At 38.7% G+C, this 11,821-nt stretch overlaps 1 protein-coding gene across 1 annotated transcript in view; it reads left to right on the top strand.

Annotated features, from left to right (window-relative positions):
• Positions 1 to 1,820: 1,820 nt before the first annotated feature.
• Positions 1,821 to 11,821, top strand: part of EEIG2 (EEIG family member 2) — an 80,613-nt gene continuing 70,612 nt past the window's right edge. Inside the window, exon 1 of the mRNA XM_081305918.1 lies at positions 1,821 to 2,304. Coding sequence (XP_081162044.1) covers positions 2,168 to 2,304 — 137 coding nt within the window. The 5' untranslated portion in view covers positions 1,821 to 2,167. The remainder of the gene's footprint in view (positions 2,305 to 11,821) is intronic.

Here is an 11,821-nt window from a genome sequence, read left to right as displayed (position 1 = left end):
TATTTTTCCTATTTCTTTTACCAAGAACACTTTCCCCCCACTTTATCTCAAATCCTTTGCATTCTTTGAAATTCAGAAAACTGGTCAATTTCAACTCATTGCTTCTTCCTCCAAGTTCTACCTAAGTGGATTCCATGTTTGTCTGCTTGTGGGATTTTTTTTGTATGTTTTTGCAGTTCTGGGGTTCGACCCCAGGATATTGCATGCGCTAGTTAAGCACTCTACCACTGAGCTATAGATCCCCCATGCTTGTTAAAATTTTGAGGCAGGGTCTAGGTTGCCCAGACTGGCCTCCAACTTGTGATCCTCCTGCCTCAGCCTCAGAAGCAGCTGGGCTTGATGAGTAGCTGAGCTGAGTAGACGGCTAGGGCACCTGGCTTGATGCCATGTCTTTTAATGTTGGATTTAAACATGTCTCCATCAGTAGAGGGTAAAATTCTTAGTTTTTTTTTTAAGTCATTGGGACGAGCCTGTGATTGAAATTTATGCAATTAAACAACTAAGAACAGAACAGGAAGGAAGAGCATGTGGAAAAGACTACAGTAAACAAAGATGAATGGGGGGAGAGAAACGGAGAGAGAAGGGAAAGCATATGGAAATGGTAGGAGACCTTCAAGGATACATAAAATTATAAGAGGCTATGAGGGGCAAGGGGGAGGGAAAAAAAGGGAGAGAATTGAACAACAGCAGGGGAGATAGAGAGGGAAGATGGGAGGGGAGGGGAGGGGAGGGGGGATAGTAGGGGTTAGGAAAGGTAGCAGAATACAACAGACACTAATATGGCATTATGTAAAAATGTGAATATGTAACAGATGTGATTCTGCAATCTATATTTGGGGTGAAAATGGGAGTTCAAAACACAATTTGAGTCTAATGTATGAAAGATGATATATCATGAGCTATGTAATGCTTTAAATAATCAATAAAAAATTTAAAAAAAAGAAATTTATGCAATTAAAATATTTTATATGAATGAGTAAATAAATGAATTAACTAGGAAAGAGAATCTTTTCAATCACACCCGTTCAGAGGTTACTGCAAGAGAATCTTTGAGATTAAGGGATAAAAATCTCAGTTTAAAAACCTGAACTTTGTGTAACAAAGTCAACATACACTTTAACAAGATACTCTATGTGCTTATACTCAACAGGTAATTGCTATGCACGTAGCAAGATTTTTTTTTTAAAAAAAAAAGCTTACCCTGAAGAATTTGATTTTAAGCATTTTCAATTCCGAGTATGGGCAAATTTTAAAAGGGAAGGTGTAATTTTAATTCCTTCTACGCTCTTTTTTTTACCCTGGGTGACAGGCATTAGATAAGGCATAAATGAGAAAAAAAAAAAAAATGCCTGTATCAGTACAGGGCTGGGCACTTCGTAGGCCCTCAACACATTTTCCTTCCTTTCCTTTTTCCTCTTCTTTATGTCATATTTGAAAGTTCGCGAATGTTGAGAATTTAAAGGAAATTTTAGTTTTTGGATCTCAATTTGACTAAAACAACGTCATATTCTGAGGGTCCCTATTCACTCTAAAACCCAAGGGAAAGAAATCGCTGGAAGGGGAGGGGGAGAAAAGAGGCGGTGCAAAAAAACTGAAAGCAAAGGCGCCAAGGAAGCTGTAGAAGGAAGCTTTTTTGGCTGCGTTCGTCTTTTTTTAACCCGGGAGAGGCGTGACGCGCTAACTGCCGTCGCGGATTAGTTTCCCCCGCGAGGCGCCCGCCCGCCGCGAATCTCCCCGCCCTCCCCGTGCCTCCCGCTTCCGCCCGGCGGTGCGCTGCAGATCGCGGCCGCTGGGGGCGCCCCGGGCCCGAGTCGCTGAGGCGGAGACCGCGACCGTACTCTGAGCTTCGCCTCTCGCCGCTCTCAGAAGGGTGGCGACAGCGGCGAGGTGCGCACCAAAGGGCGCTCTTTCCCCGGGCGAGCTGCAGCACAACCGCTTGCCGAAGGCGGCCGGGGTCCGTGCCGCAGCCGCCGCGCTCCGGCCCGGGCTGCCGCGAGAGGCGGCGGCGGCGGCGGTCCCAGCCCCGGTCGGCCCGCGGCGCCCCCCGGCCGCGCCCCCGCGCGCAGCTCGCGGCCCCGGCCATGGATCTGGGCGGATCCGGGGCTCAGCGGAGCTAAGGCGGCGGCGCCCGCCCGCGCAGCCCGCTCGCCGGCGCCTGGCTCTCACAATGATGAAGAAGAAGAAGTTTAAGTTTAAGGTGGACTTCGAGCTCGAGGAGCTCTCCTCGGTACCCTTCGTCAATGGGGTCCTCTTCTGCAAGATGCGGCTGCTGGACGGCGGCAGTTTCACCGCGGAGTCCTCCAGGTAAGGCGCCCTCAGCGCCTCCCGCGCCTCCTGAGCCCTGCGCCCCGCCTGCGCAGCCTTGGCTGGTTCATGGACAGCATCCCTTCCCTTGGCCCCTTCGTTCCAGCCGGGCAGCCAGCCTTCTGAGCTCGCTGTCCTCCAGGGACCGTTCTGAAATCAGTCAGGAATGTATCGATCAGCACAAAGTGCTTCGCAAATGGGTTTATCTAGGTTGGCCTTGGCTTCTGCGTTCCTGGCTCCAAATGGTTCCTGGTGTCAACTCTTTCCTCCCAATTCTCTAGGAATGGGAGCGAAGGCCAAAGGGAGAGAGAGGATGCTTCTTGTTTCCCTTAAGACATTTCCATATTTGTAAAATACAAAGTGCAATTGGAGCTGTTGTTAAAAACAAAAATGACCCCAGCTGTTCACCCGCTCTGAACAGCCTATGCTTGTTGTCATTCTTCTTTCTGGTGGGCTAGGAGGGGTTTTGCGCGCCCAGATTGAGGCTGAGGTAGGCCAGGTCGGCCTTAACGTAAGACAAGTGTTCCTAGCAGATGAGGCAACAGTCCATGAGACTATAGTTTGCACCTCCAGCTCTGAGCTAATGCTCATCGAATACCTGTCTTGAAGTGACCACTGTGAGTCTCAATGTGGGGGACTTAGAACCAGGAGGGAAGCCCAAATTCTGAGCTCATTTTGAAATGAGCCTCTCCTTGTGTGCCCCATGCACTCTCTGGGAGAGACATTAGTAGGTTCCAGAATGCAGCCAGGTGTGGCAGTGTTCCTTGAGTAATTTCAGGGTTATTCACAGATTGACAGATTTGCCCTAGGGTGTTTTTTTCTTTTCAAGAAAATAGAAAACAAAAAGTTAATAACTGAATTTTTTAGTTCTGAGGTCAAGGAAAAGGGTTAACAATCTTTGTTTAACCCACATACAGTGGGTTTTTTTACACTAAAAATATTGTACTTTCTTTTTTTATCTGTCATCCCATTAAAATTGTGAAGGAAATAATGTCAATGGATTGTGGAATTGGAGCCAGAAAGTTGTCCACTGTGGCAATATTGAAGTCTATGGGAGCCGGATAATGTCTGGTTGGCTAAACCAAAGGATGTATAAAGCACTATTGATTCTCAAAATTAATAAATAGTCCACTGAGGATAATTTTAAAAATTAAATTGTAGTAACAAATCTGAGGGTATTCAGCTAATTAATTATAGTACAATAATTTTTAGCACACCTGTAAGAGAACAATGAATGGTGCAAATAATATATATATATATATATATATATATATATATATATATATATATATATATATATATATAATACCAGCTCCCAAGGTATCAAAAAGCCTATATGAATTCTGAATGTACTGTAGGTGAAAGTGACAGTCTTGTTTTGCTGCTGGATTCTACTCCCCTACCTGGAGCAGTTAGGTGAGTACTCTTGGCCCAATGGTGACACCTGGTGGTCAGGACACTTGCCGACTACCTTCTTAAAGTCAGTTATTTAGTCATTGCAGAAAACATGTCCACTAGGCCTTTTGAATATAATTTTTTTTTCATACTGGGGATTGAACTCAGGAGTACTCGACCACTGAGCCACATCCCCAGCCCTATTTTGTATTTTGTATTTATAGACATTGTCTGGCTGAGTTGCTTAGCGCCTCACCATTGCTGAGTCTGGCTTTGAACTTGCGATCCTCCTGAAATATGCTATCCTATTTAATTCTCACAGCAAGCCTAGGGATCCACATTTTGTGAATAAATGACTCAAAGTCCCCACAGATGATATGTGTAATGCCGAGACTCTGATACAGGTGTAACTTCAAACAGGGTGATGCAGATAAAGGGGGAAAGTGTGTTCTGTGCTGAAGAGTTTCTAAATAGGCAGCTTCCTAATGGTTTTAAGGTGCAGTGGGTATCATTTGATTCATCTTCTGCAAGACTTGGAAATGAAAAACTATCCTGTGATAAGCTTCACCCTTTCTCTTCCAACTAAAATCTGGCTTTAATCAAGGTAAACACAGGTAAGCATATTGCTTGATTTTTTTTCCTTTTTTTTTTAACCTTTTAGGCTGAGCAGAGAATGAGAAAACTGATTCTTGATTCATCACCCCCCATTCTCAATTCTTTTTTTTTATTTTTGTAGTTGTAAATGGACAGAATGCCTTTGTTTATTTTTATGTGGTGCGAAGGATGGAACCCAGTGCCTCACACAGGCTAGGCAAGTGCTCTGCCACTAAGCTACAGCCCCATCCCTCCTCCTCAGTTCTTATCATTACAAATTTGTATTTATGGGAAAAAAGAATAGTGCTTGGTACAGCCAAACAAACAAACAAAAACAGAGTTTGAGAGAAATGATTCAAAATAAGAAGTATGTGCCTTTGAAGTTAGGTAGAGAGAATTAGCATAAAGCTAAGAACAAGAGTTTGGAATGAGGTAGGTTTAAGCCTAATCCCAGTTCCACCGTGGTAGACCTGGTTGTGGTTACTTAGGCTCTCAAAGTTAAAAATCTGTAAAATTGAAATAGTCGCTGACACTTGAGGCAATTTTGAGAATTTAGTAAGGTGGTGTGCCTAAGACACCTAACAGTGCTTTGGCGTCCAGTTGGCATTTAAAGAGGAGATGACCAACTTGTTCAAGAAGGTCTGTTTGCTTTAGATGTTATACTTAATTCCTTTTTCTTAACAAGTACAAAAATGTTGATTTAAGAAATATTCCTCATTTTACAAGAGAAAAAAGAAATCCTGAAATACCAGTGGTAAGTAAATTATTTTAAAATTGCATAACTCTTACATAGTGGATGCCAGTCTAGGAATGCAACTGTAATTAAATGCTAGGCTTTAATTTCTAAAAATCTGTTTGTGGAACCATTTTAAATCAGAAACATTTAAACACTGTAACATTTCTCCCATAAAAATGTGAAATCAATAATATGTAAAAGGTATAATAAAGCACACTCAAGACTGCTGTTTTTAGAAAGGTTTACCAGGTTGCCCTTGGCTAGTGTCTGGGAACCTGAGTGTAAATGAAAAACTGTCCTGTGATAAGCTTCACCCTTTATGATACTATATGATATAAAACTTCATCTAAATGATACAAGCTGCTCAGTGTGCCTAGACTGCACAAAGTGTGATTCGTGATAAACATCTTCTGAGAGTCATGCATTTGGGTCCAAATTAAGTAAAGGGTGCTAAAGTAACCAACCTAATAAAAACCTTCAGCATTGAGTTTTCCTAGTAGACAACACATGTCACAATTTGATGCTAAAGAAATTGTGGCTGAGTCTACTTTGTATCCTGTTGCTGTAATAAATCGTAGCCATAATACAACTCCTGTGAGTTCTCCTAAGGAATCACCAAACCCAGGGATGGCCTTGGGAACCCCCATACATGAACTAATGTAAAATAATATTTGTTTTGTTAGAGAAACGTCTGGGAGATATATAGAAAATTCTCTCTCACACACACACTTGGCTTTGTATAAAACCTAAACATGCAGATAATTCATTGTTCACCAAATATTAATTGTGCATTTACCAGTTTTCTAGCTGTTAGGAGCTGTGAGAAGTACAACAAATAAAGGGTCCACAAAAAATTACCTCAAGTTAATAAAAATAATTATTTGTCAGTAGGAGTCAGTATGACTTGCTGCCCTGCCTATGGGTCAGACATATGTGAGGGTTGTTGAAATTCTAAAGGAAAAGAGTTCATTTACAGCTGTACTGGTTACTGGAAACTGTATTTGCATTTCAGTTGAGCATGCTGGGAGGATGAATTTGCATTGACAAGAAAGTGAGGTGGGAGGACAGCTTGAGCAAGACATTCATAGAATTGGTTCTAGATCATCCTGATTCCACAGAGTTCATGTTGAACAGAAGCAGAAGATAAGATTAGAAAAAGCCTTTGAATGCCATTATAAAAAGTTTGCTTTCCACGGCTCATAGGATAAAATCCAAGCTAGAATTCTTGAACTGAGTTGTAATGTGATTAAAGTGATATATGAGCTTGCTGGCAGGCTGATGCTTTTGAATTCAAATGATAATAGATGAGATGAGGAGACAAATTAGGAGCCTATTAAAATAACGCAGGCAGGAGCAAATGAGATCCTGAACTCAAAGTTTCTCATATGAGTGACTGATAGATGAAAATGCTATGACAGATCCCTTGATGCCAGGAGAGAAATAAGGAAGTCCAGACAACTCTTTGTTTTGTTTAAGAGGAGTATTGTATATGATGGTAAAAGATATGAAGAGTTAAGTTGATAACATGATACATTTGAGATGACAGTGAGTCCGATAAGCAGTTGAAATCACATTTATTGCGATATATGTGTTTCTTAAATTCTAGTCTATGGGAGCCATACAAGCCTGCTTATTTCTCACTTAGGTCTTCCTTATACTGTTTTGCCCTTTTAGTGATCGTTAGTGAAAATTAATTTTAGAAGGATCCAGTTTCTCCGGGGAATGTTTGTTCAGTGAAGAGATTAAAAAGAAATAAGACTAAAAGGTATTTATTTGTAATGAGTGATGTTGTTGTTATTATTTTTGGTACTGGGAATTGAGCCCAGGGGCAATTAACCACTGAGCCTCATCACCATCCATTTTTATGTTTTATTTTGAGACAGGGTCTTGTTAAATTGCTTAGAGCCTCACTAAATGCTGAGTCTGACTTTGAACTTGGGATTCTCCTGCTGTAACCTGCACGCTCCCAGTCCTTGGGATTACAGGGGAGAGCCACTGTATCCAACTATAATTTTTATTAAAATGGTCAGGGTAAATGGTTAGATTTTACATAACCATAATTATTATACATTTGGAAAATATATTGTAAATTATATTCGTCTATTGAACTGAAGCCAAATTCTTGCATAATAAAATATTTTCAATGATCTCTTAGACAAAATATTATATTATTTGAATCTTTTTAGAGTTCTTCTTTTGTAAACATTTAAATCACTTTTGAAGTTTTATTAAGACTGTCAGGATAGATTTAATTCTGTTCTGCTTAAATAAAGGAAGAAATTTTTTCTACATATTTTAGGCCAATTTTCCCCATTTCTTCATCTGTGTGTGTGGGGATACTAATAACTAAAGTAAATTTTCAAGTTTCACATGAGTTTGTGGCAAAAACACATGTGAATTCAGGGAGTGTCCAGGAAGCTACTAAACACATCTGTGTATTGGATCTTTTACTTTGTAAACAAGCTAAAAATATTTCTCTCTTTTTTTTGTCAAAGACTGTCTTTGTTTTCAAGATTTTGTTTTTTTAACCTGTATAACAAATATTTGCTTATTATTTTAACTAAATTATTTATTGTAATTTGTTATACATGATGGCAGAATGCAATTTATTTCATATTACACATATAGAGCACAATTTTTCAAGTCATTGATTGTACACAAAGTATTTTCACACCATTCGTGTCTTTGTACCTGTATTTAGGGTAATGATGTCTAACTCATTTCACCATCATTCCTACCCCGTGCCCCCTCCCTGTTTTCAATATTTTAATTCACTGCATTGTTTATTTCTTTTTACTAATTTTCCATACTTCAAAAGTAATATAGACTCATGTGAAAAACTTAGAAAAGCAAAAAGAACAAAAATTGCCCATAAGTGAACAATCCAGAAATAAACACTATTACTGATATTTTGGTGTATGACCTAGGAACCTCTATCAATCCCCACATATACATTCATACATAGACATATATGCACACCCCCTCCACAATCATCAGCTTTTTAAAAAAGAGATCATAATGTACTTAATACATTTTTACTTCTATATCATTAAATATTCAATGTTAAAGTGCTTTAAAATTAGTATACTATAGTGATCCATGCATACCAATGTTTATAGCAGTGCGGAGTAATAGACCCAGTCTAGGTGACTTTCAACAGATGAAAGGATCAAGAAAATGTAATATATATAATGGAATTCTACTCAGCCATAAAGAGGAATGAAATCATGGCATTTGTGAAGTAAATGAGACTCAGAAATCAAGGGCAAATGTTTTCTCTCATATGCTGAAGCTAGAGTAAAATAAGGGGGAAAAGGCGGGGGCCCCATACAAATAGAAGGGAGACCAATGTAGTAGAAGAGGAGGATTGAAGGGGAAGGAGGAGGGACTGTAAAAGGGAGGATGCAGAATGAAATTGACCAAATTTATGATCTTTACATATATGATTGTACCATGATGAATTCCACCTTTATGTGCTCCTATAAAGCACCAATTTAAAAAACAATAAATACACAGAAGGAAGATTACAGTAGAGTAGAGAAAGGGAATAGAGACAGGGAAGAGGTGAGTCAAAGAGGGAGTATCTGGGACTGAAATGCAGCAAATTGCATTCCAGTCATGTATGATTATATCAGAATGAACTCCACTATTATGTATAATTATAATGTGCTAATAAAAACTAAAATGTTTCAAATAGATGCATATCATTCTATTTTATTAATTTCCATGATTTATTGTACCAACCTTTCTGTAGCAGTCGGGTTTTTGTTGTTGTTTTGAGATGCTGGGTATTGGACCTCTACCTCTGGGCCATATCCCCAGCCCTTTTTTTCCTTTGTAATTAATATTTTTATAAATAAACCACCATAAGCATCCATATAGCCCAATTTGGTGCATGATTATTTAGGATTAACACTTAGAAATGGAAATATCTAGTAATGCATGCATGTTTTTAAAACCTTTGACATATACTGCCAGTTTACCCTTTTTCATTAAATTGAGTTTTGATGAGAAAAACAACACTAATAAGTATCAAATATCAAAAGTAACCAATATTATAAGGTGTTGTTTGACCATATGGCAGATAATTGTTTACACCCTGGTTCCAGCAAATCGCCCTTCAGGGTGTGTATCCAAAAACAATGAAATCAGTATGCTGAAGAGAGGTCTGCACTCCCACGTTCACTGCAGCATTATTCACAATAGCCAAGACACTGAAACAACCTGTCTGTAACAGATGAATGGATTTTTAAAATGTGGTATATCCAATGGAATAATATTCAGTCTTTAAAAAGAAATAAATCCTGTCATTTGTGACAAGGTGGATGAACCTGGAGGACATTATTCTAAATGAGGTAAGCCAGGCATAGACAGTGCACATGTGTAACATGAAAAAGACAAACTCATGGAAGCAGAGAATAGAATGGTGGTCTTTCCACCATCTTTCCACCCTCTCCAGAGCATAGAGGGTGGAAAGTATGGGGAATTTCTAATTTCTGTTAGAATGAATAAGTCCCAGAGATATCATAATTATTAGAGTTAATGTACATTTATAAATTGCTGAGAGTGGATGATAAATGTTCTGACAACAAAAAACAAGTGATTGATGAAATTATTAACTTAATTGAACCATTTCACAATGTACCATATATCAAATATCATTGTACACTATGTAATAACACATTATGAAATATATAATTGAGTGCACAATTTTTGTGTATCACCTATATATTAATATAATTAAAGATGTAAAAAGAACTCTTTATATCCTCGCTGGAAACGGAATCATCAATTCACATTATTATGATAGCTGTAATCTACTAGTAGCTAACATTTATTTGAGCACTTTCCTAATATATTTTTAAGTCTTTATGTTAATCCTCAAAATAATCCTATGAGGAAGTACTATTATTTTCTCATCACTATTGCTATTATTACCACTGTTGTTATTATTACTGTCATTTTATGCCTGAAGAAATTGAAACACAAAGAAATGTTGAAAGTTAGTCAGCTAGTAAGTACAGAACCAGGAGGCAGGCAGGCTCCAGGGTCCATTTTTAATCACTAGACTTTAATGCTGCTTACATTTTGGGTTGTATGCTTTCTCAGCTTTATGTTTTAGAAAACAAATGCATAAATCTATATAGTATGACTTTTCCTGAATGTTAGTTATAGGAAACTGGTTCCAATATGTGATACACTAAATGGGTTAGTAGACCTGGACCATTTACACTTGCCTCAAGATAACTGTATATATAAAAGATAAGAAACATAATACTTATGCATATACTCTATTTTTCAAGCTGTGGCTTTCTAGTTCTAAGTCTGCAAAATTCAGTCTCATTACTAGGTATTCATGCCTTGTAAAACTTTTGCAAATACCATTTTATGCCACTAATGGCATTTTATGCCATTATATCAGCAAGCCATGCACACAAGGTAAGAGAATCTCAAATTCAAAACCAGTTTGGGCAACTTGGCGAGGACCCAAAATTTTAAAAAGGGCTGGAATGTGGCTCAGTGGTAACATACACCTGAATTCAGTTCCTCAGTACAAGAGGGTGGGGGAGAGATGAAGGTCTTCAAATGCTGAGAATTGAATATATATAATATATATATGCTTATATAGTATATAAAATATGCATGTATAGCATATATACACTATATGTGTATATATATGCATGTATATTTTACATTCCTAATTTTACTCAATTCTTACAAAACCCCTTTAACAGAAGTGAGAAACCATCGCTATTTTTCTTGGATTAGGAGATATGTCATAACACATTTTTTATTTCTTTAATATTAAGGAAATTTATTACCAGAATAGGTGTTTAGAAAAAAGAAAAATATTGAGCAAAGACCATGCATCCTATTGCATGAGAAATAACTGAAGTGCTAGAGTGTTTCAGATAGTTGAGGAACTGTCTCGTAGAAAATAAGTAGATCTGGGGCTGGGGTTATGGCTCAGCTGTAGAGCGCTCGCCTCACACATGTAAGGCCCTGGGTTCCATCCTCAGCACCATGTATAAATAAATAAAATAAAGCTAAAAAACGGAAAAGTAAAATAAGTATATCTGACCTTACTGTCACAACAGCACAAAATGAGGACCAATAGGTGGGAGCTCCAGGGAAGTATATTTGTAATCAACCTAAAGGAGCACTTCCCAATGCTTTGTACTGAATGGACATCGAATGGGTTTCTTTGAGAGGACAGTGGCGTCCTAAGCATTGACTGAACGACTGTTTTGGGAAATGTTGAAGAGAAAATCTTTGGAAGTTTTTTTTTTAATACTTTTTTAGTTGTAAATGGACACAATATCTTTTTATCTTTTTAAAGAGAGAGTGAGAGGGAGTGAGAGAGAGAGAACTTTTTAATATTCATTTTTAGTTTTCGGCAGACACAACATCTTTGTATGTGGTGCTGAGGATCGAACCCTGGCCACAGGCATGCCAGGCGAGCGCGCTACCGCTTGAGCCACATCCCCAGCCCCACAATATCTTTTTATGTATTTTTATGTAGTGCCAAGGATCAAACCCAGTGTCTCACACGTGAGGCAGGCGCTCTATCACTGAGCTACAGCCCCATCCCAGAATCTTTGCAAGTCTGCTAAATATTGTGTTCCCCTCTCTCTGCAGTAGATTAAATACCTATGGAACTCAGAAGTGATCATATGACTTTCTCTGATGAATGAGATGTGAGCAAAAGTGGTTATCTGCCATTTCCAGGCAAAAGGTTTAAGAGAAATGATGCAGTTTGCTGTGTCTCTTTTCCTCTTACCAAAAACAGCT

This window comes from Spermophilus citellus (genome assembly GCF_964194105.1).
Source record: "Spermophilus citellus genome assembly, chromosome: 9".
In the NCBI taxonomy this organism is placed as follows: Eukaryota; Metazoa; Chordata; class Mammalia; order Rodentia; family Sciuridae; genus Spermophilus; species Spermophilus citellus.
This window is presented reverse-complemented; position numbering and strand designations above follow the sequence as displayed.